Here is a 26,447-nt window from a genome sequence, read left to right as displayed (position 1 = left end):
ATCAGATTATTCATTCAGCAAACAGAAGCAATATCGTGTGATATTTAGACATCCAGCTGCGCAGCTCAGCTAGTGAGTTGGCATTATTGAATAGTGGGTTAAGAGATAATTTTAAAAGCCCGTAAACAACCTATTATCTAATTTCTAAAATGATTGGGTGAAAAAAAAAATTAATTTATTATTTCATATGAAAGAAAGATATCATCCAAAGGGGGCTACGTGCCATATGAAATTACACATTCTTTTTTGGGGGAGAAAAATGTATTTTGTGCATACTATTTTAATAGCATTACATAATAGACTAGAATTTACTTGAAACAGTTTATAAAGTGTTTTAGCAAAGTTGAATGCCACATGTAAGCACAGTAGACATTAGAAATGTTTCTGTGAATTGTAAACTAGAATGATATTTTTATATTTTTAATTTTTAAGTAGAAATTGAAGTTTCCTGCATATTTAATAGTTTATGTAATTCCCTGATTGTTTGCTTTCCAAGTCCACTATGCATTTGAATAATTTTGAGAAAGAGGCAGTAAAAGCTTTCACAAAGATAATATGGCAAAGCCTCTTCCTATCTGCAGTTCTTTGCAAATGTGTGATCATGGTTCAGTTCTGTCTGTGTCCATACAGCCTGTACTATCTCCAGAGCTATGTTTTAGCACTGCTTGAGAGGGAGGCAGATATTTTTAATAACAAGCACACTTTCCACAAAGCAGAATTTTCCACAAAAACCATTAACTTTATACACTTAAAGAATATTATTTTCCCCCCTCCACAACAACAACAACAACAAAACCCCACCCAACCACAACAAAAACCCCAACATAATGTTGTTTTACTTCATAACGTTTTATGTTTTGTTTTGGGTAGCTTCAAATCCCTTCTGTGCTGTATCTTGGTATCCCTGTTGAACCTCCCCTCTTTTCTCAAAATTCATCTGTCTGGTACCTCTTGCAGAGAAGTGAGGGGGCCTAAAACTACATGAATATGCAAATTAATCTTAAACTGAGACAATATTATGTGATTATATGCTTCGAAAGAATTCCCTGGGCCCTCCTCCTCAACGACCCTGAACTACTTTAGAAGTTTTTCTCTCTTTTCTTCACCGGAAAATAAATAAAAGTCTGTAGGTAGAAAGTCAAATCTTGTGCCTAGCAAAGGGAAGGACAAGAGGAGAGTCAAAGCTCCTCAGTTCCTTGAGTTTATTTCAAGGCCTTACAGCACAATAGCACAGAGAAAAAGGATTTTGACATCAATGATTCCTCACATGTAAAGCCAGTGAACTTTCACAGGGATTAAAATATATTGGAAATTTTTTTGTAATGTTGTAAACTGTCTTTATAGGAACACCCTACCAATAAAAAGCTATTTGAATACTATTTGGGCTGTCCCTTTTTATTAAAAGCTTACTTGAACACCTATTGAGATGAACTGTTTTTTTATTGCCATGTAACTGTCAGCCACCTGAATTATGGGTCTAATCAGTACTAAAAACTTATACAGGAAGAAATTTTGTGATTACACTGTTTTATTAGAATTCAGTCCTTTATACATTAGACCATTTTGTTGTTCAGTGGATTTTGTCACCTGTTATACAGTGATGTGCTGGCTTACTAGCTACCTTTCCCTTACTTTGGTTCAGTGAGAACCTCATTTATTGACCTTCCAATGCTGAGCAACCTTCTGCTTTTTTTCCATTAGAAATCTGAAAGACATGGCAGGAGGTTGGAACTAGATGATTGTTAAGTTCCCTTCCAACCCAAAGCATTCTGTGATTCTATAAAAATCTTCACCTGGCATTTGATAACTAAAGATTCATCAGTGCCTCACTGTAACGTTCACTTTCTTCTTTTGATAACCAAATTAATTTTCTTCCTTTAAGGCTAAAAATGTAGAAGCACAGTTATAAGGGTGAATGATGGAACTTGAAAGTTCAATTGGATCTACTGGATCAGTTGCCAAATCTACGTGTATCTCAGTAGAAAGGTTCATTTAAATAAATTATTAATTTAAATACATGATTGCAATTGATGTTTAGCTAATTGGTCAGTGCTAGTCATTGAGAACTCCCCTAGGGTCAATTGGAGAGAAAGACTTAAAGATGACAAAGGTGACTGTATTCCATCTGTGCAAGACATGAATTTTTGAATAAGGTTAATTAATGATTGTTATCTTTCTTTGTTTATGAGAGACAGAGTCAGGATAACTGGTTTAAATTAGACACTTGGCTTACAGAAATCTGAACTAAGGTATCATAATAATAGCTTTTCAATCTTTTTTGTCAGTTTGTAGTTTTCAAGACTGTTTTAGCAAATAGAGAGAATAGTCTTAATTTTATAATTCTAAAAGTTTCTGTTAAAAGTCCAATTTCGGTGATAGCCAAGTTTGCCGCCTTCTGATTTATTGAAAGTAGTAGTTGATGAACATTTACAAAAATGAAAATTGTTTAAGTATTAGAATATACAGGAAGTTTCTGGAATCTCTTCTGTATAACACCTGCTATGTAGACCATAAAATGTCATCCACATAAAACTGATTTGCTTTACGTTATATAAATCTCATTCTCCTCTCACAAGCAAAGCTGGTGAAAGACAGCAATTTTCTTTGCTATGACAGATACTACTGCCATTCCACATCCCAGTTTGGTTGTGGGCCCATTGCAAGTTTTCAAGATACCAAGCTGCAGTGAGAGGACATAGTCTCAAGCTGTGCCAGGGGAGGTTTAGGCTGGATATTAGAAGGAATTCTTCACAGAAAGGGTGATTTGACATTAAAATAGGCTGCCCGGGGAGGTGATGGAGTCACAGTCCTGGAGGTGGTTAAGAAGAGACTGGACATGGCACTCAGTGCCATGGTTTCATTAAATTGATGGTGTTCAGTCATAGGTTGGACTCAATGACCTCAAAAATCTTTTCCAACTGAATTCATTCTGTGATTCTGTAGTAGAAAAATACCTAACGGCATGATATTGACATTAGGCTTTTGCTAACAGATGGTATAAAGCTTTGGATGCATGAAGCTTCAAATGCTAATATTATACAAAGACCAAGATATTTTATAGAAAGAATGAACTGAGTTTTAAGAGATGAAGTAATAAGAATATGATGAAATTCAGAAATCCAAAATTCAAGGACTAGTACAAGCTTCTATTATAAACTGGGAGATGAAGAGCACAGCAATTTTAAGTGGCATGGAGAAAATGAGGAATCTGAGAGATGAAGCTGCTCATAAAATTACTCCAAACAACAATTTCAATCCATCTTGGTTTTCCACTAGATGGGAAAGAAATTAATATAAACTACAAATTGGTGAGACTTTCCCTAAAATATTATGTACGGTTCTAGTAATTGCAGTTGGAGAAAAATTAACTGGAGCTAGAATGGATCAAAGAGAAGAGGGCCAGTATGCTGTCTTCTGAACAAAGAGTAGAATAGAATACTTGAACGAGTCTGGGAAGAGAGACGATTCCCATCTATAAACACTCCAGCGAGAAATACTGAGGAACAGGATCTCTTGAGGTGCTAGATAATTTTGTACTAACATTAGTTGATTTAAACTGTGTCTGGATACAATTAGACTGAAATTTAAAATAAGGTTCAGAACTATATATAAGACAGAGAGCTTCTTGAACTGTGTGTGTTTAGAAAGGCTTGATCAAATTGCCTCCTCTTTCCTTTCTACACCTTCTCAATGAGTTGAATCTCCTTCATATTATAATGCTGCTTAGAATCTTCTTTTATACATGGGATGCAAGAATTTTCAAATCATGTTAAGAATACTGATGAATTTGTTGCATCTAAATTGTGTGATAGAAATTTCTTTATTCAGCAGAAGGATTTCAAAAGTGATCTCCGCTTTCTTTTTACATTTATAATCATTATATAGGATTTATTGTTTTTACACACCTCATTGAAGTTCATATTTGTAAGGCTGTGGCTTTGATAGGCTGTAATCTCCGAAAAAGTGCTATTTCCTTTTTTTTTTTTTGCCTAGCCTGTCTATAGGTATTCATTTTCTATTATCTTATAGAGTATGCTAAAAATACAATTACAATATTAATTTACTGTAAGAGTCAGGTTTATATTTGTGGTAAAAGAAAAGACAACTTGAACATAAACACTTTTACAGATGCTTATATTTTTTGGAGAAAAACTTTCCCACAAGTGAGGCCCTATTGCCAAGGACGCAATTATTGTATGAAGTGCAAAAGGCCTATTGTTCAAGCTGGACTTTAAAGTGATGGTACAGGGACCTAGGTTCTTTGAAAATCTAGCCAGTTATGGCAGTTGTTCAGTGTTGACGTTTTGGAAAAATCTGACTTTGGCACTCATTTCTGAAAGGTAGGCAAGACCAGTTTCAGGTACAGCACATGAATGTAATTAGTTTCATGTTTTGTAACTGATACTATTCATGTCTTTCAAATATTTCTATTATTTATTGTATCAAAGACAGAATGTTGGGCTATAAAGATTATTAGGACTCTATGCATTTTTTCAGCTAAAATGGACAACTTGATAGTTATGATACCTTATAAGAAAAGGACCTGGTAGGCTCAACATATGTAGTAAAATATCTTGTGAGAGATCAACATTCAGGTTTCTGTTTTACTGGTTTTATTGGGATATTGTCTGTATTGGGATACTATCTTAATTTTAAAATATTTTCCCAGCTCCATTTGCAAATAGTTATGAAAAAAGATGTTACTCTTCTTTGTCTTTTTCCATACCTACTTTTTTCAGCATAACTGTAGTTTCCTAACAAACTCTACTAAGGATTCCATACAACTGATGTCATACTAGTCACCTTTTGCTGGAGGAACCCATTAGCAGAATTTTGCTGCTGACAAAAGTCTATGAATAAGATTATGTCTGAAACAACAAGATACAATTATTACTGGGTGATGCTTTGCATTAAAATGTGTGGAATACTGCTTTGAAACTTTGAAATCCACTTAGCTCTTGCCTATATCAGCAATTTTGTTTGCTTATTTTTGTAGCAATTATGGGCATTTTCATTTCAGTGATGAATATAAAACAGATAGAAACTACTGAAATTATGTCAGTGTAATATATAAAGCACATTAATATACATGCTTATTTTAGGACAAACAATTCAATATTCATCTTAAAAAAGAGATATTTTTTGAGTGGTCAGCAACACAGTGTTTATTTCATTCAGTGAGATATTGAAAAGACCAGGAATACATATTTGTAATAGTTAAGACAAACAGCATCTGCATTGAAAAATATTTTTTTACTTTTATGAAAATATAAGCCAATATGTTATGAATTTGAGGAAAATTAAGTGCAAAATTAAAGTGAAAAAAAACTATGTTCTTCATACAGACCAAAAACAGTGTAGACAGTATAGAAGCACAGAGGAATACAAAAATAGGTATTTTTATGGATAATAAAATCATTTAAAATTGCATCAAATAGAATCAGAAGGCAACCTTTTATTTAATTGCAGCTGGTTACATCATTATGCATTAAAAGTTTTTTAAAGCATTCTGAAACTATTTGATTATCATAAATCACACTGAGGTTAATTGGACCATGTTTAGGATTTTATGGAAATAAACTCATACTTGAGTTTTGTAAAATTAGACAAAAAACTAATGTTCTTGTTTTAAAAAGTTTATCTTAGCTTTCTTTTATCTTGCTGTGTCTTCATGGAGGACAGGCTCTACTGAAGATCCTGGATGCTTATTCTTTTTCTGCTCAGAACACTGGAATCAGAGTTAGTTTGCTGTTGGCTTTGGAGTGTGCACAGATCTTTTAGATGTGCATACATGGAATCCCTTACTAAATAGTCCTTTCTGGAAAACCAAGTACTACTTGATGTCAGGAAGGAGCAAAGATGGAAAGGCAATTTGAAATTAAAAAAAAAAAAGGGGTTAGCAGAGTCTTTTTGAATGTAGTCTGGTGCTTATCATGTGACATACAAAAAAAAAAACAAAAATAAAAGAAGAAAAATTAAAATCAACCTTGAGGGAACTTGCTGTGGCTCTAAAAGTTATTTCATAGAGATATAATACAAACACCAGAGATGCTTTTATGAATGTGGAATTAAGACATCTATTTTCTGAATAAACCAAATCAAACAAGGAAAAAAAAAACTAGACAACCCACCCCAAACTGAAACGAAACCCCAAACAAGCCAAACTTTTCAGTCTAGAAGGGAAAAGATAGAGGATACAGTGTAATGAGAAGAGTAATTAGAGAAAAATTATTTTATTCACATCTAAAAATGCATGTTCCAGTGTCAGGTCTGATGGGCATATCAGGATTGGTTACAGCTCTTTTAAATATGATTAAAATATAATTTTTGACAAAATTTAACTTTACTGAACATTTTATCCACTTCATATATAAAATTACACTTAGAAAAATAAAGAAGCTACTGAATTATATTTATTCAAGGGATTCACAATGCTGATGAGAATTTTAAGACTTTTTTAACATTTTTTTTCTTTTCCAGAAAGTATTTCAGTTCTCTTTAAGTTATTTGACTTTTTTTTTTTTTTTTTAATGAGTAAAATGTCCCAGGAACAAAAATCAGTATATTTATGTAAAAATGAAAAATACCCATGTTTCTAGCCATTTTTTATATCTGTGGTACCCACAAAGAAAACACTCTTTAAAATTAATTTAGACAAATTCCTGTTTTATTACACAAAATTAATATTACACAAAGATCATATTAGTCTTTCTCTCTTTGTATCTTCATTTCAGTACACTTTTTTTTGCAACTGACATGGAACACTCCACAGTGACAACTGATCTGGGATATCCTCAATATTGCCAATAACATGTAGCAGGCTGAAAAAATAAACTTACTTTTCTGAGGAATAAAAAAGTAATAATTTCTAGGACTGAGTTAGTGAAAGATATCAGTTGCTGAAGAAGAGAGTAAGTTAAAAGTTTTGAGGTAACACTTCATGCGAACAGAGCATCAAGGAAGAGAGTAATGGTACCATGAATGATACAGAAAATGAGTCAAAATCACACACTGGGAAATATTAGGAAAAGATTGATTAAAGGGTGATAGTGATAGTATACTATACACTCACAGAGTCAGATGTTTTGATATAGAAAGGCACCTTGATAGTATTTTAGATGGTTAAATATTTCTGGGAATTGTGGAAGTCTTTAAATTCTTTGTAGATTTTTCAAAAAAAAAAAAAAGGTTGCTAATATTCAGCTGTCCCTATTATTCTCTATGTTAGTAATCTGCGGACATTTTGAGGCACGGTAGTGATAAGCACTACTTTCCTACCAGTTTTTTTTTTCTATTTCCCTAAAATTCTCATGTGCAAGCATAAATCCTGGTAAAAAAAGAGAGCTTGCTTATGTGGGAGAACGCACCTATTCAAACAACAGCCCTAATGAAAGGCAGCAGTGTAAACTGCTGGCAAAGTAATTCTCTCATAGCATGAATTTTCTCTATTTCAAGGTCATTCTGGTATAAAAGTCCTTTGCAGCTTGCTTGCAATATACATCTCAATGAATGTATGTTTTTTATTAGCAAGGATTATTCTTAGTGTCACTTAAGCACATTTGTGTGTGAATAAGATTGCACAGAGCATAAAACCCCTGTGCTAGGCACCATAGTGATGACTTTTCCCTGTCCATGACATGTTACATGGGGCCCCAGCAACAGAGGTCTGGGCACAGACAGGAATGGGATGCTGTGCAGTGAAGCATCTTCTCATCTTTGCTGCAGAGGAACTGGAACACTGCATAGGAGGTGGGACTATGTGAACAGCTCGGTGGGATAGACGGAGCACTGGGTGATCTCTCCTTTCCCTCTAAGTAAAATCCATGCCTGGAGTAGCTTTACCTGATGTGTAGGGTAATTTTAGTAGCAGTACTTCATTTATGCTAAAGCTGTCTGGTTCTGGTTGCTCAGAACTCTGATTCTAACCCACAGTGTAGGGATAAATTTCTCCATATCAGAACAGAAGACAATGGAAAGCATGCAAATTTAAATCACACATCTAAAGGATGGCAATGAAGAGTTATTACTTCAGAGGTGCCAAACAGCTGTGCAGAGGTTAAATCAGACTTACATATTCATCACACATTGTTAAAGAGTCCCATGCAAAATTATTTTTGTCTTATTTTTGGAATGGATGTTGTACACATGGCCTCATCTAATCTTTTGTCACTTTGCAAAACAAAAGCTAATTTCAATTCTAGAAGACAGAACCATCTTCGACTATACAAGCTAACAGATATGTGCTGCAGTTCGTAAAGAGTGCATGTACATTATAAATTTGCTTAGTTGCTCTACAGAGATGCCAATCCTAATTAGGACTTCATTGGCTTTTCCATTGAAAACAGTTAAAATTCCCTAATTAAGCATGAAAAAAATTAATAAAAATTAAATTAAGACTGTGTACATAAGTAAATGAAGTTTCTGCCAAATTTTAACTCACCTTTCAGCCTGGGATGGGGTTTATCCTTCCCTACCTCAGTGCCTTATCCTTTTCAGCTTAGACAAGGATAGTGGTTTGAGGGGCAAAAATCTTGTTCTGGCAGTATTTGTCCATTTGCAGTTTAGACAACTACTCCATTTTGCAGGTCTCAGATTATCATGTAGTTTAGCACAATACAACTCTTGAGTATTGTAGCAGTTGATTCAGGACTTTATTTTCTGAAAATCGTGCAATCCAAAAAGGCTTCTGAAAATGGGAAGGAAAAAAACTCCGGAAGATAGGGCAGAGGACTAGTAGAAACAAAGAAACCAAACGCACAAGGTAAAATGAAGTCCTCTGAGTCTCCTGGGTCCTGGTATCTTTTTCTTCCCCCAGTTTCTATTTCCTGATGCCATGCATATTTTTCTAGTTTACCTCTCTCCATCACTCCTGAGGAATGTTTTCTATTTCAGATTTTAACTTTGTTCTTCAGTCACCTTAAAAGCATACACAACATTAATATGTTGCATAGTAATACAGCATAGCCAGTTTCACACCTTAAACTCTCTCTGAATGCAGCAGTACAGATGAAACACTGTGTACAACTTTTCTGTCCATGAGCTAAAAATGCTGTTGGTGTATTTTCACAGCTTCTGTATAGCTGGGAATGTAGGGAACATATGAGATGTATGAGGGTTGGACTTCTAACACTTATATATTAATCTGGATATTAGCATTGCTACTAAAGGTAGTTTCTATAATTTATAGATGTGCTATAGCGTGACTAATATTAAATTAGCTAATACTTGTGTGAGGGTTCTCTGACATATGAAAAAATGTTATCTTTATAAAATAGGTAAAGCTTAAGTGGATACATGAATGAATTTTGATTTTGTAGGTGCCTTTAGATAGTAAAAAAAATGTGGAGGTTTTTTTCTGATTCTTCCATATTTTTTTATCTTGACAGTACAAACAAGTGGAACAGTACATGTCATTCCACAAGTTACCTGCTGAAATGCGCCAGAAGATCCATGATTACTATGAGCATCGCTACCAAGGCAAGATCTTTGATGAAGAAAATATTTTGAATGAGCTCAATGATCCTCTTAGGGAGGTAAGAATAAATTACTGGAGTAACTCTTCATGGTATGGAAAACTTTCACATCTTTGCTGTTTCTGTGTTGAAATGCTCTTTCTGATTCTATTCTGTAACATTTCATCTCATTTGACCTAGTCAATGAATGACCAGGATAATTAAATTTATATTAGATTGGCACAAAGAAATAAGCAGATTTATGCTCTATTCTGAACCAGTCTGTCAGAGTCACTGTCACACAAGGATGTCAAAGAGTAAAATTCCATCCTTAAGTGTTGTCAGAAACTCATGTTTTTCTGACACTTTTTGCAACAGAGTGGAACTGGACTAGAATGGTCCTGGGTGAAAATTTTTTTTGCTTTCCCTACTTGCTAACCACCCACCTGTACAGATAAAACTGCTGAAAGCCACCACAGAGAGAGAACTTCTCTGTGAAGTAGCATCCTTGGTAAAGATGTTCTTTACTTGAGATTACAAAGCTGGAATATGATATACAAGCCATTAAAAAATCTCTTTTGTTAAACCTGTAGTCTGTATTCCAGTTTTAGGGGTTATGCTATGCTATCTTATGTGATGGGATATGTGGAAGCAGTTGGAATTTTCTTTGCAAGTTGCTTGTGTGGGACAAAGGCAGCGTTCATCTTGTAGCAGAAGTAGCTGCTTCATGGGACTATAAATCAGACTCTCTTCTGTTGGGTGCAGCTCATGTCTGATCTCCTCAAGGATGTTGGCTGATATCCTCCACTGAAAGGAGGGGGAAAAAAAGCAAAGAGGAGAAGAAGCAAGTTGAAAAGCTCAGAGAATTGAGAGCATGAACAGGGAAAAAAGGAAAGAAACAGGAAAAATCTAGGGAATTATCGCTAGACTACGTGACAGTCGAAACATGAATCTTGGCCAGTATGGAGAACAGAAGCACGTACGGACATATCAGTCACTGACATCAGAAACAGTTTCATCCATTTACGCTTTTAAGGAAAGCATTTCTCCATAAGTGAAGTCGAATACTCTTCCATTGCAAAATATTATTTTACTAACAGGAATTTGCAGTTGTTGCACTCTAATTACCTGTGTGTTCCTCTTTTCCTGCCTCCCTCTTTGTTTCCTCCCTTCCTCCCTCCCTTCCCTAGCCTTCTTACCTTCCCACCCTTTTTTCTTATACCTTAAAAGCAGCAAGGCAAATTTGGTCAACCATAAAAAACAAAAACCACTTCTGGAGAGAGATCAAGCATGGAAAATTTAAAAAATGAATGAGCCCCTAAAGACATGGAGGAAGAATAGGATTTCGTGGAGGGAATGACTTCTGATTTTGCTATGGTCATGTTGTACTTAGCATGTCTTCTTTGTTCTCTCTATTATAGGACAAAAAATTTTTTACTCAGCTATGATCAGGTTGTGCACTACTCTGATGACAACATAGTAGTGTTCCAGAGAAAGGTCAAAAAAAAAAAGAAAGAGAAAAATAAGAACTGGCCACTGGCAGTGCCAGAACAGGTTTCTCAATGAATCTGTCCAAATTTTGGTGGCAGCTCATTCACTGTGCCCTGAAAACACCCCTTAAGTGTTTGCTTAGTTAGCAGTTTCAAATTTAGCTACTGCTTCAGCATGTGCAGTTCAGTCGTGCAGGTAGTGGCTTTTTGATGTTACTAATGGATAATAAATTAGAGCCTTTTAGAGGCTTTCATATATTGGATGGGATTTACTATCTTACATGCCAACAACTGCACAAGGCTTTAATAGGTGATAGCACAGATAACCTAGCTGCATCATTGAAGAATAAATATTTACTGCATTTTTTAAGTTTGTAATTAATCCTACATTTGATTATACTTGGAATTTAGCATAGGGTAAAAATTTAGTCTCCGCAGGATGTAATTATCTTGATGAAAGTAGCTTCTGACAAAGACATTCATCTGAAACTATTATTTTCTCGCTTAGAGTAAGCAGAACAAAAGAAACCATACAATTGCTGCATAATTATAGCATCACAAAATGTTATTAAAATAGTTGCCCTGTTTTCACTACTCCTTGCTCTCAGCCATTGAAATTTACTGTATGGGCTGAAATTTTCCACAGCTAGGCTCACTTTAGGAGTGATGACCTTTTTTTTGGGTCCACGTTTTAAAATTTTGGCTCTTTTTTAGCAGAAAAGTAATTATGCATGATATAAATGTTATCATTCAACCATTAAAAATAGCTAAAGTACATAGAATTAGCATTAAAAATCTGGTGTAAAAATAGTTCTTACGTTATAAATACTAGTAATAAAGCTGTATATGCTTATTAAATCACAGAATCATAGAATCATAGATGATGTTGAGTTGGAAGGTACCCATCAGGATCATCAAGTCTAACTGCTAGCCCTGCACAGACCATCCCCAAGCATCACACCATGAGAGCCTGAGATCACTGTCTAAACGCTTATTGACCTCTGTCAGGCTTGGTGCTGTGACTACTTCCCTGGGGACCCTGTTCCAGCACCCAACCACCCTCTGGGTTGAAGAACCTTTTTCCAATATCCAACCTAAACCTCCCTGACACAATTCCCTTGGGTTCTGTCACTGATCACCACAGAGAAGAGATCAGTGCCTACCCCTCCTCTTCCCCGCAGGAGGAAGTTGTGACTGCAATGAGGTTTCCCCTCAGCCTCCTCTTCTCCAGGGTGAACAGACTAAGTGACCTCATCTGCTCCTCATACAGCTTCCCCTCAAGGCCCTTCACCATCTTCGTTGCCCTTCTTTGGACACTCTGTAATAGCTTAATGTCTTTCTTATATTGCAGTACCCAAAACTCCAAACACTATTCAAGGTGAGGCCGCACCAGCGCAGAGCAGAGCAGAGCAAGACAATCATCTCCTTTGATAGTAGAGGTTAAGACTTTATTGATAAAAGAGGACAGATAACTGTATGGAACATTCATAGTAGATTAAAATAATGAAAATCTGAGAAAAGATTTGATGAATATTTGATACAAAGGTGTGAGTGCCTAACATTGTTGGATGATAAAAACAGAATCATGTTTATTGTGGGGAACTAACTAGGTCTTCATAAAAGAAGGAAAAAAAGAATCCTGAACATCTTTAAATTTTACAATACTCTGTCTAAGTGCTTCAAAGCTGCGTAGAGCAACTAGTGGCTGACCTGTATCATTTAAGCATAATCTTGTATTAACAAACAGATTGTGTTCAATGATTGAAAACTAAGGTAGACATTTATGAGACTGAAAAATTCTATATTCTCCCCAGTTTAGTTAATTGCACAATATGGGTACATTAGTCCATTGGTAATGTAGTTAATTGGATATTTTCAGCTCTATACACTCAAACTGAATTAACCATGCACCGGAACATTTGATGTGCTACTACCTGCTCATAAGGACACATGCTCTCTGACAAAAGTAAAGGATAAAGGTTTATTTGTATTAAATCCAGAAATTTCACTCTAACTGAAAAACATATCCCCTTTTCCACAGTTAGACATCCAAATAACTGTCCAGTCTTCTCAAGAATAAAATAATCAGGAAACTCCTGGCAGTTACAATTTTGGTAGAGATGATAGATTTTAAATTGCTTCTTCCAGGCCATGCAGGGTTGGACTCATCAAACCTATCTGTAGCTCCATGCAAGTTCTGCAACAAGTCTGAGATAATCATCAGGATCTCTCTGCACATAACACCCACACACATATGCTCTCATGATAAAGAAAACCTAGCTGACTAGCTAAGGAAAAAGGCTACATCTTCAAACAGCATGAAATAAATTGTTGACATGTGAAATAAATTGTCTTTAATAGCATTTACAATAAATTCTGTCCTTAATAGCCTTTGCAATTAACTCTGTCTCTCCCTCATTTCTTGATGTAGTGATTAGAAATTGGTAACAATTAGCATGTTTCCCTTATATAAATACCATCTCTGATTCTTCAGCAGACAGAGGTACTAAAGATCACATTTTTTAACTCTGAATTCTTACCACCTACAAGCTTGAACATCATTTGGCCTCAGAAGGCCTTAGTCCTAAAAGGGGTCTTTGTAACTGTCATGACATGAAATGGAGATGGTACAGACAACACAGAAAGAAAAAAAAAAACAAACTCAACAAAAACTCCATATAGATAAGAGAAATATATTCCAAAAGAAAACCTGAAGTATAAAAGTTTAAATACATATACATAACCAGTTTCATCTTGTAAGAAATTTCAAAGTGGCTCAGCTCTGGCATTTGTCTAAGCCACCAGCCTCACTAGCAGTGGCTGTAAATGGAGGTCCACAGAAAAACAGGGTATCTGTTAATGACTCTCCTAGACTCCCAGTATTTTCAGGTTAAGGGATACTCTGAGACTGATGTGATTTGATTACAGGGCAATCCTTAAGACACATCTCTTGCGATTACTTATTTGCATTCTTGAATCTACACACTCTCTGCAACCACACCATCCTTTGTCAAGGAGCACAGACCTGTATCTTACTGCATGAGAAACCACTTCTTTCTTTTGGGATTGAACATGGCTCTGACTGTTTTATGGTTCTGATGGCCATTAATTCTTGTAGCAAAAGTGATAGTACAGTCAATTCCTACCCACTATTTGCATGACAGTTATGATTTTATGACTTACATGATAACATCCTTAACTGTGATTTTTTGGTGGTAAAGAGATATACTTTATTTAATTCTTTCCTGCATGAAGCTAGCTTACCCTTATGATCATCCTTCTTGCCATTCTCAGGTTTTTTTTCCTGGCTCCACTATAGCCTTTTAGAGCTGATAGCACCAGGTCTGCAGCTAACATACTGATGCTACAATAATACAAATAATTAATTTCCTACTAATTCCTAACATTAATTTGCTTTTTAATCACTGCCAGACATCAAGTTTTATTCTATTTTAATGTAAGAACTAACTCTAAGAGGTAATGGATACATTATTTTTTGTGTTTAAATAGGTGTGTCACTTAATATTTCTCCACACAAGGCCAGAAGAAGCTTCTTGTAGTTTCTTTTTAATAAGCTACTTCATCTTTACATGGTGCTGTTTCTGGAACTGAGCAGAACTGTGTGAAGTTCTTGGCCTTTGTTTTTTCTATAGGGATAGTACACTGTGGTACCTATTACAACCTAATGAGTCAGGTATGAGATTCTGAAAAAAACACTTTGCTCAGTGTCTAGTGTTGCATCAGGAACGGTATTTTGTGACAGTTCTTGTAAGAAAAGTACTCCCACAACCAACTAATGGAAAGCTTCCATTATTTATAATTTATATTGTATCTAAATGAAAATGGGACATAAATCAAATCAGTTTGTACATGTAGACAAAGTATTTTTGTAGAGAAATTATTTTGTCTTTTCAAAATCAATTTTAAAATTATCAGTGTGGTAACCCTGGTATTTTTCCCTAGTTTTAGACTTTCTCCTTTTTCCCATTAAAACATACCTCCTTTTTAATATCATTCTTTTTATTCAGTATTTATCTTTAGAAATCATGAAACAATATATTCTCTCATTTTGACTAAATTATAATCCTGTGCTCAAAAGATGAAGCATCTCCGAAATAACAGTATGAGGCCAAAATATGGTGTAATTAGACTATGGAATGTTTGATCCTATTTAATAGCAAGTCATGATGATTTTGGGCTACAGACTTTCAAACATTAAAATAATGGTAGAAAATCAAATTATTTTACTAAAAAACAATGAAGCATCAGAAGCAATATTAAAATTTGGAGATTCCAAATATTTTGGTTCCATAACAACTTATGTCCCTAAATTTATCTCATAAAAGACAGAAAGATAATTATTTAATTACAATTCACTTTTCTTCATTTAATATGCAGTGATCCTTGGTATGAAGCTTAAAGAGGGGAAGTAGGAAAAGTACATCAGAAGTACAGATGTAGTCACATTGGAATTCATTTAAGTATCTCCTTATATGTATATATGGAGCGTGAATACCTCTTTATCCAGTCGATTAAAGTTTCTTGGTTGTTTTTTTTTTTTCCACAGAGACACAAAATACAGCTTTGGTTCATACTCTGGAGTACTGAATCATGAATGACTTATGCAGCATGTCAGTCTTTCAGAATAAATGCTGATATACCACAGCATTATTTACTTCACAAATGCTAAAAAAAAACCAAACTATATTTTTCAAATATCTGTGTAAATTATGCCTAAATTGTAGTCCAGGTATACAAAGCTTAGGCAAAACCCTGACCACCTCTTACAAAGAGCTATAACAAAGTTGTTAAAACTGAAAATAGTAACAAAGGGTCATTTTAATGTGGAAATGGGCAGACAATCACCACTGGATTGGATTAATGTTTTAAGATGATTTTCCCCAGCAGGCGTGATGTGGTAACAAACAGTGTACACTCTCAAACCTGTTTCCCAGGGACCTAACAAAATGTAGTTTGATTTCCTGAGCTATGGGGAGTGTGTTTGCTCCTTGCTGTATGCACATACACCAGTGTATATGCTGCAGCTGAATTGTCAACTACTTTCATTGCTGTTGTGCATATTCAAGAAACTTCGATGACAGTCCCTTCTGTGTTTGACATGCTTTATTAGCAAATCCATCCTGAGATGAGACATGCTTTGACAAGTCCCACATCTAACTACTTCCAATAATACAGATAATAATACACCAGCGCTGCTCAGTAGTTATGAACAGGCATGTTACTGCACCTACAAGATTCCTTTGTTGTAATTGTTTAATAAATATTTCAGACATGACAGTTCTTTCATGAGCACTTCAAATATACTAAAACAAATCAAATGCCCAAATCTTAGTGCACTAGTTGTCTTTCATACAAAGAAAGGATCATGCTTCCAAGCATCTTTTGTATCTCAGTTTTTAATGGACTGAAGAATTGTTCAGATACTTGATAACCAGGTAGTGCTCAGGGCAGTGGATGGAAAGAGGCAAGCACTTTTTTTTTTATTCTCTATGTGGTTTCTGGTGAAAGCCAGGAAAGGTTACTGTGTATTAGTGCTTCTCACAACATGTTCATTTCTATTAGGTTTGAATATGCTATTGCAATTATAGATAGCACTGCTCCATGTTTAGGAGGTTCAAAATAATAATCTATACTTCAAATAACTTCTGAGTTAGTTCTTCTTATGTAAACACATTCTTCTACTACTGTGATTGCTTTAGCTTGACAGGTGCTCTTTTTGGTTGGATATGGAAAGTTTTATTTCACTAAAAATGAGTGATATTTTGCCCTAATCCCTGAATTGTGACTATAAATCCATTACATTAAAACAGCAGAAGTTAACACACATTCCTTTGAACCTGTGAGAGAATAATTAAAAAAAATGAAAAATAAGTAAATTAAAATTCTTAGTGCAGAGCTGAAAATTACATTATCTCTTTTAATTCAAGATTAGGAGATGTGGGATCTGGCACTCTGGTACCTACCAGGGTTTTCCATTTTCTTCTCATGCCATGGCACTTCCATAAGGGAAGCATGGGAAGGAAAAGGAGAAAAGAAGAGGGCAGGATGCAGCCCTGACTCCAGTAGAATGCATACTTCAGACAAGATAGAGATGCAAAGTGTAGACATGCCCACATGCCTTCCCTGTAAATCTCATCCTTGCAGGTGGTGAGAGTGAACATCTTTTCCATAAGTTTTCATTGTAGAATTTAAATTCTGGATCCAGAAGCAGACAAAAGTCTTTTGAGGCATATTTATTTGGAACCAGTAAAAATGCTATGGGGGCCATGTAATAAAGTTTCTGGGTTGAATGGGCACCCTTCAAAGATGCCATTGTCCATGAAAGTCACTAGAAATAAACATCGTGATTTGCCACCAGCAAGAGGAGATAAATATGCCATGAACTGTTTCATGCAAAAACAAATGCATGTGCCTATTTTTATGCACTCAGTTGCACATTATGAATATGGTAGTAACAGCATACAGAAGGGTACCCAGCACTTCCCATGCATAAATCTGGAGTTGTCTTTCATGAGCATGCAAAAAACAACTGAGCATGAAATCTGTTCTGAGTACGCACTTATGAACTTAAATTCCAGTTGGTACACTGATGATTTAAGAAGGTAAATCTAGTTAAAGCTGTGAGAGATATCAAAGTTAAATTCTGCACTTCAAGGCAATGCTAGACCATTGTTTTCCTTTTATCCAAATGCTACTATAACAAAAAAAAAATGTACATTATTTTGAAACTAACGAAGTTGTGTTTAATCTGTAATTTTGTACTGTTGCTGTTATTTAGAAAATGCAAAAGGCAAATACGTAAAATCTTTTCTCCATAAATTGTCTTGTAGATAAGTCAAAGTTGAAATACTGATTTTTTTTTACTACCTGAAAAATCAGGAGTCTCCTCTACAGCTGCAAAATAATCTTTTGGAAGTGTAATCTCTTTTGATGAAGAATTTTTATATAAAAGATTAAATGGAAATGGGAACTGAAATTTTTGAAATTATTTATAAATGGACAGATAAATTTAGCGTCAATATTGATGCACACGGTGTTGAATTACACTTGTTGAATTTAAAGATAAGTGTCTAACACTGACGAACTTAGTATATGATATTTTTAGTGATTAATGAGAGTCTCAGAGATGACTGAAGTTAAAAACTGGTGCAAAATGTGGATTCTGACATTGTGTTTACAGGTACAGACTTCCTGGTAACTTCTAGACTGAGTTCAAGGCAATGTTTTTGTCTGTTGTCTCTGCCTCTTTCCTGATACCTTTACGCATTCCTTGGTCAGTGGTAGCACTGGAACATAAGCCATCCTTGGTAGTAGTAGAGCAATGACTGACAAGGAGTTTCCTGAAGAGAATTTTAATCTCTCAGCTTCTTCTGGGGGTCTGTTGCCACACTTGTGTATTTATGAAAAATAAGTTTTCATAATCATCATATTTCACCAAGAGTAGAAAGTCTCCCATCCCTGCCGTGTTGGAAATTAAATAGTTTGTTCTTTTTAACATCTGGCAGAAAACAGATTCACTACTTAGAGGAAAAGAAATGCTGTCATTATTGTGTGTGGACAGCTTAATATATATAACAGACCTTGAAGGGAATTAAGAGGCAATGATATCTGTAGAGAAACAGAAAGGGAGGTGTATGTAGCTTGCTTTGTCATTCTCTAACACCAGATACGTTCTTCATAATATTGATACTTACAGCAAAGCAACAAACTTAGAATGTGAGAAAGAGGTTAATACCCTTCCTGAGCCATTATTTAAAGTTCATGGCTGGCCTATTTTTAGGCTACCATGTGAGAAGATGTTCACTGAAAATAGATACAGATCATGTGTCCTTGCAGAATATAGAACATCAGGACATTTCATTTCCAAAGAACATAATTGGGACTCAGAGCAGAATCTTCTTTCCTCTCACCTCTTTGCTTAGAGATTATACTTCAGTTATACAAGCACACACTCTTACATGACTTATATTAATCTCTAAATATATAACTAAAACTAATTTGCAACACAGATCTAATGGGACCCATTAATTAGTTAAACTTTAATTTTTTTTCATTAAATGTACAAATACATACATTTTGTACACATGTAAATACATCTGCAGAGATATATATGTGTATATATACATGTGGAGAGCATATATATGCATATGTATATGTATATGTATACATACACACACCCTGACTTGCTGGCACATACACACAAACACGTGTGCAAGATGTATATTTGAGAAGAATATTATATAATACTTTGTTGATATCTTCACATCATAGTAAGCACATATATTGCATGAGGTACTTCAGGATGGTTTTTCTGTTACTGCTGTTGCTGTATGTCTCAACACATACTTCCTATGCCACCCAGTCTATATTTATAATATATTATCTTAAAATTAGTTGCAAGGGGTATAAGGGCTCCCCTGTGATATGAATTCAATATGTACGATAAATTTATTCATAAAGGTAGAGATGAAAACATAGTCTTAAGATTATTTGGAAATCTTTCTGAATAAATTATAGGAACATATTTCTTATATGTTTAATTCACTGTGAGTAATGTAATTATACTTAAACATTATTAATAGTAAAATAAATTTAAAACTCTGGGCAAGCAGATGAACTGAAATTGAACTGAAAAAGATTATTTAAGTGTTGTAAAGAACCTGGAACTTCCTATGCACCTGCATCCTGTCTTATGCATGGATGCTAATGGCAGTTCCGGAATGCTCTGCTGTTATCAGGCCCCCTTGCTTTTAGTGCATGTCTACTCCTGGAGGGAAAGCACAAGCACAACTATTTAAGGCCTCAGTGATTGCATTCAGAGAGCAAACAGAGCAACTGTATAGGCTATAGGTATCTCCCTTGATTTCTCATTTATTATTTATATAGCTGCTTCCTCTCCATGCTCCATAGAACAAAGCTTTTCAGGACGTAGAAATGCTGAGGATGTCCTGTGCATCCTTGATCTGTCAAATCTTGACCAGGATTTGGCTTCTAGTTGTAATATGACTTTTTTTTTCGTTACTCTGGTATCATGCCATTATTTAGTGTGTCTGCCTACTGGATACTTAAGGTCTCATGCATCGCTTTTATTCTAGCTGTTACGACTAATTCACATTGACTAGTCTACTCCTGCCAGTTTGCCTTCTCTTTCCTCCACATGATCTGCTACTGAGGCTGTTTTTGCTGTCACCATTTGCACTCCTCAGAATTTCTTCCACTCTTTTACAACCTCCTTTGCCATTTATTCATTTCTTTCCCCTGCGGCTACCTATATTAGCCAAAGTGGTACTCTCAAGCAAATTCTGTCTTGAGGGCTCTCTGGCTGACACTCTACTAAGTTATTCCTGGAAACTTCATCTCCATTTTTATGAACTGATGATATCTTTTCTGGAGCTAGCTCTCCAAGTCTCACCCTTACAACTGAGCATCATCCCCATGATTCACTGTAAAACAGGGTTCTAAAATCAGCACTTTCAGTATTTTTCTACTTCTGCATGCTTGGGCTCTGGTGCAGTGGCCAGAATGTGGGTCATGAGCTCCTTACACCTGTGATGCAAGTTGACACTCACAACATAACATCACTGAGCCTTTGCACATGATCCCACCCCAGCACCCTTGTCAGTAGTTTCCTGTAGAAAGCAAATTCAAGTGGTCATACAATTGGCTTGTCCTAGTTCCCATTGCAAAGCAGTGACGAAGGCTGATTCAGAATTAGAAAGGGATTCTGAATCCTCCTTATCTTTCTTTTTATAGCCTTCTGTTATATATAGATGTGTTCATCTATAGCTGCCATTATAAATATTCTAGCATGTACACACACTGGCATTTAGGATCCTGTCACACATTTGTCTAAGAAATCTAAATAAATGACATTGTTTTTACAAAAGCTCTTTTTCACCACTTTAAGATGTGGCATATACATAGTGTAAGAATGTTTAAATTTTGTGTTAGGTAAAGTTAGGAATTTGATGTTTCTCCCATATAACATAGAGTAGGCCTTCACTGAATAATTATAAATCAAACTAGATGCAAACTGAATTGCACTTAAAAACACTAAATATAATTTAAATGTGGACATTTCAAGCTCAGCTAACTGGGATTTATCCAATATAATCACTAAGACTTAATTTAAGCCACTTAATAAATTTATAGAGAGAGCCTTTGAACCAATGGACTTTTAATTCATAATAAGGAGAGTAAGTGTTAACCTACCAATTAACAAGATAACAGTATTTCTCATCCAGAGCTCTTTGAGAGCTGTAAAATAACTCAGTGAACAAATTACCACTGGCTTTTCAATGACTGTTTTCTTGGTTGTTGTTGCTACTGTGTCAGCTGAACGACACACATTGTGTGTAGATAAAGCACATTCTCTTGAGAACTTCCTTCTTCTTGTCTCAGTTATTTTGGCCATTTGGGTTGCAGTACTCAGGGGATTAAAGAGAGGAGCAGGAGACAAAGAGGGAAAGATGGAACAGCAGAAGGAATTCTTTGCCTGTTGCAGAGCACACAATAAACTCTCCATGGAAGAATTCCCAGCTTCGGCTTCTGATCTTGATCAAAAAAGTGAAAATCAGAAATAAGTCAACGCAAAAATTTAGATCCAAGCCATAGCTTTCAATTTCTTTCAAGATATGTTTATATTTTCCTGCCAACTAGTTCTTTGTTTCAGTACTTTGTTTTAGCCCCAGTCAGTCCCATGATAGCTTCAAACATAGGGGTTTCTTTTCTCCCTACTTTCATCCACAAGTTAATCTCTTCATGGCTTTCCCTTTCCTCAGCAAGAGAAACTGTTCAGGCTTTTCATACTGTTCTGAATTCTGATAGACAAATTTTACACAACAAAGCACACCAGTGAATATATTTTACCTGATAATTCACACAAATGTGACTTGGACTGCCTTTGTGAAACTGCACTGTCTCCTCCTCTTTTTCTTACTCTCATGCATAATTATTCTTTCTTGGTATCAGGTGAATCAAGCACTGTCCTGAGAACAGCAGCAGTCTTTCCAGTACTATTCTAAAACAAAATCCCTTTTTTGCTGGCAATCAGGTGAAATCTCACTCACCTTGGTAAATATAAGAGGTACTCTTCATTCAGCAAACTTATAAGTAGCAATTGAGCTGTTTTTTGGGAAGGATGTAGCTACCACACAGATTACATACAAGATCAGCCACAGATTCATTGGTGTTGGCAGGTTTTACCACTTGAGTTTCAGTACAAATGCACAATAATGAAAATGGTTTCCAGAACCAGCTAGAAGTGGTCACTGGAAACTCCAAAGACAGTGGAAAAGCAGTGCTACAGTAGATATTAACCTGTGAGCAAGCAGGCTAGACAAAGTTTTGTGATTGTTAGCAAAACTTTATCCTATTTCTTAATTGCTGTTTTAGAAAAACATGAAGTGTGCATCATTCATTGTACAGCAAATATGATGTCTAACTCATTCCACTTATCCATGTACTGACAAAAATTCTGATATGGATACCAATAGGATATGGATACCAATAGGATTTTTTTAACTTCATGTCTCTTAGGATTCACTTTCTGCCACAGTTTGAAAATACATATGTTTACATCTGTAGTCTCATTGGTACAACGGGGAAACTTCAATTTTTAAAATACCGACTAAAATAAGGTTTCAGTTTTAATTGCCCCCTGCTCAAGATATTATTAACCGAATACTATACACTATTAGCGAGTATAACACTCTAATGTACACACACAAATAAGAATGAAGTTATTTGGTTACTCAAGTGCAGAAAACTGAAACAGTGATTGTTAAATACTTTTGCAAATTGCAGCTTCTTTATTCAGTTAATAAAATGGAACATTCTCTACAGCAACGGCTGTTATGATACAGCACTAATTCAATGCCACTTCCTGTAATGAACGTTGGGTGTTTTTTACTAAGAGCATTCAGGAAATTTATTCAGCAGAACAGTTCAGAAGTAAAACCTTCAGGAGGTAGAGATTGGTCAGTTGGCCCAAACTTTAAATACTTATCTGAATTATCAGGACTTCTCAGCATTTTGAAATTAGACTGGCCATCTCTCTGTTACAGACTGCCTTGAAACATTGCCTGTATTGCTGCTCATCTTTTTCACAGCTGGAAACTAAAGTTAAACAGCATAGAACATGTCAGAACATTGAATAAGATGAAAGCTAAATTCCTTTTTAAAATAGTTAAAGAATGGATAGACAGTTGTGTGAATGAAAGGGTGCATAGATAGTGTCTTTATTCATTCTTTTACTCTTTTTTAATCTTCTAAATATATTGGACGATCTAAAGACAAGCTTGAGATGCATAGAACTGCTCTTTCTTAAGCTCCATTAAATCAATTAACAAGCTGGGAAAAAGATGGATATCCTTCATCAGACTGACTTTATTGGAGATTTGGTTGAACCATACCATCTCAAAAGGATTATTCTGTCTGCATTTGAATTTAATGCAATAATAATACTGAAGCATAAAAAATACATATAAGGAGTTGAATCAAAAATTCTAATCAAGAAATAAATGACAGAAAAGTATGCAGAAGGCCAACATTTAATAAACAAAGCCAAGAAAATATAATTGCTCAAATCTGTATCTCTTCTGATTGCAAATGCATAAAAAAGATTGCTTTCTCTCAGGAGACAGCAATACTAGCTACCATACGCTCTCTTTAGGGTTGACTTGTCTTACTCTGAATTGAACAGAGATAGAGAGATAAAAAAAACCTGTCAGTCCTGGTAGAATCCAAGCAAGGAATCTCATTCAATTCACTGTTTGGCTGGAAAGCCTATTTATTCATTCTTCATTTTGGCTGCCTAAGATTCTCTCACAGCTGTCTGGCAAATTTTCTGCATTTGGATAACCTGTCTGCAGGTATACTGGAGGTCTTGGGGACTGAAGGGTTTTGAAAATGTAAATAGACAGGCTGACCACTGGATTTCAAGGCAATTGAGATCCCGTGAACTGTCTTTGCCTCAGAGTTTTTTTTCAGGTTTTGTGCTTTGTCTGTAGGTCAGATATGCAGGCCACATCAGAGCAGAGCATTCTTGGGCTTTAAAATCTATAACCAAAGGGGCTAGACAGGGAGGTTTTCTAAAATGCACACATAAAATATCCAGCTATGTTAACAGAATGACAAAATATCAAGTCATGAAGAAAAAAGAATACTGTTTCTAGACACAGCTCTAGATGTAAATAATAGTGTCCAAGAGTTTCCATGTTTGTTAGTAAAATTTAAGCAGAATCTCTATATTGAAATTGATTATGTCGTTGAAAAATGGAAAATCATGTCAATCCCACTCAGAAAAAATGTACATAGTCATTATTATTTACATGAAAGGCCTCTCAGAAAAATTTGTTTTTATGTCATAAACTCTGTATAGATGATTAAACAGAATGTGTCCAAGCAATTTGAACAATCTCAGGTGCACCAGAAATGAAGAATATTGCATCCTGTTGCCACATGTAGATTTTCTGGCATTTAACAACTTGTTAGATAATGATGTAGTCATTCCCCCACTGGGGTACTAATCCTAGTCCTTCTGATTGCCTGCTGTAATAAAACCTTTGAGATCTTAGTACCAGTGAGATACCTCCTTTCTGCCAAACTTGACTATAATTGACCAATGAATTAAAAAATTACAGGAAATCATGAACACATACAGAATATGACTCCTCAAAACTGGGTTTAAATATATCTAATCTGTTCACACAGCCCCAAATCCCTAAATGTAATGCTTTTTCCTATAGGTCTCTCTTAACGATGGTTCAGTAATCTTTTATCTGTGAGTTAGTTCTTATAGGAAGAAAACAGCTTTCTCAGTAAAGTGATTTCTTCCTTTCAATCATCAGGAAATTAAGACTGATTTAGTTTCTCATCCTTCGAAAGCATAGTGTAAGGAAAGAACACTCAGGGAAAAAATGGACTTTGTTGGCCTACACGTAAGGGCATAATTTTTAGATGACAGTACCTTTTATTAGCTCAGTTGGATTATTGAGAAAAAGTAAAAAACTTTTCAGGCATACAGATCTTTCTTGCCTTTTTTTATAGCAACAGCATTTTCTGGTCAGTCTAAATAAAAGCACTACCTCCAGCTAAAAATCTTCTGGAGAAAAAGTCCTAAAAAATTTACAGATGCCATCAGAGAACCCCAATCACAGCTAGGACAGCCTTGTGACTACTTCTCTAACACCTTGAGATGCTTCAGAGCAGTCATCAAGAAATATTGAACAAAGTGATAATATCTGATGCTTTAACATCAGGTTAAAAAATATCCAGGAAGATCAAGATGAGTAATAAAACCAATACACTACAAAGGAGCAGGAGTCAGTGTAATTACCTAACCAGTCTCTTCTATAAAGCAGACCACTGCACCTCTGACTTAAATCTTGTGTAACGGAGAGCAACACTTGGACTAGTTCAACACTTGTTCCATGTAGGTCTGAATCATTTTTGCCCTTTAACCACTTCAGCTATATAATGCACTCTTAGTCCTTTCCTTGGGCTTCATTTGGTATTTTCTTCCCTCATCCTTTCCTCAGGCTTCATTTGGTCTTTTCCTCAAGTAGAGGTGAGACAAAATCATTATTATTTCATTAAATTAAGATATCATATTGGGCAGCATAGTCTGGTTCCAATCTATCTCCAAAGAATTAAAAAAAATATATGAGTGAAAAATTTTTCTCTGCACAAAGTGTCACCTCTTAATTTGTCAGTTTGTTCTTTTGTTACTTCTCTTTTAAAACACAGAACTTTTTCTCCTGGTACTTTCTGAGTTACATAAAACACTTTCATAATCTTTACTGTTTCTTTCTCCCCAAGATGGCATTTAAAGTAATACACAAGAATCTGAAATTGCAGTACTGCCTGTGATTAAGACTCAGGGAAATGTATTTTACTGGCTCTGAATGATCTCATATTTAAATAAAAGAACACTTTAAAGAAAAACAAAACACTCTAAAAATGACACATTTCTTTCTACCTCAGTAATTTTCCACCTTCTAACATTTTAAATAAGGAAGGTTTGCACTTTAGCACAAACTTTCACAGAAAACTAATCAACAAAATGAATGCATTATTAGGATATAACTGCTGAAATTACCACAGCAGGGTGGTTTTGTAGCTATGTTGGTACCTTCATTAGGCAACTCAGGCTGAGCAGGATAATGTGTGTGTATACGTGGATATATCCAGATATAGATTTCATAATGAGAAAGAAAGGTAGGCAGAAGATTGAGCAATAAGAGGACATGAGATTCGAAGAATGAAAATTCTGTGTCCAGGGTGTGTTTTTTTGGGATTCCCAAGATGAGGTGAATTCCTCTCTGGCTGGGCTGGACTGGCTCTGTACAGAGGAGTGAGTCATGCAGGTCTGAATTCTCCCCTCTCTCTATATCATGCTCACTCTTATGGTACTGTTAAAGACGTTACTGATAACTTCTTTTTTTTCCAATTTCTCTCTTGTTTACTTCATCTGCCCTACTTC

General features: G+C 35.3%; 1 protein-coding gene across 1 annotated transcript in view; it reads left to right on the top strand.

Moving 5' to 3' along the window:
* The window catches only part of HCN1 (hyperpolarization activated cyclic nucleotide gated potassium channel 1), a 199,778-nt gene that overhangs the window by 150,576 nt on the left and 22,755 nt on the right, over window positions 1-26,447 (top strand). The window contains exon 5 of the mRNA XM_017811364.1: window positions 9,387-9,533. Within this exon, the coding sequence (XP_017666853.1) occupies window positions 9,387-9,533 (147 nt within the window). The remainder of the gene's footprint in view (window positions 1-9,386; window positions 9,534-26,447) is intronic.

The sequence above is a fragment of the Lepidothrix coronata genome, unplaced genomic scaffold (assembly GCF_001604755.1).
Source record: "Lepidothrix coronata isolate B3197 unplaced genomic scaffold, Lepidothrix_coronata-1.0 Scaffold31, whole genome shotgun sequence".
Lineage (NCBI taxonomy): Eukaryota > Metazoa > Chordata > Aves > Passeriformes > Pipridae > Lepidothrix > Lepidothrix coronata.
This window is presented reverse-complemented; position numbering and strand designations above follow the sequence as displayed.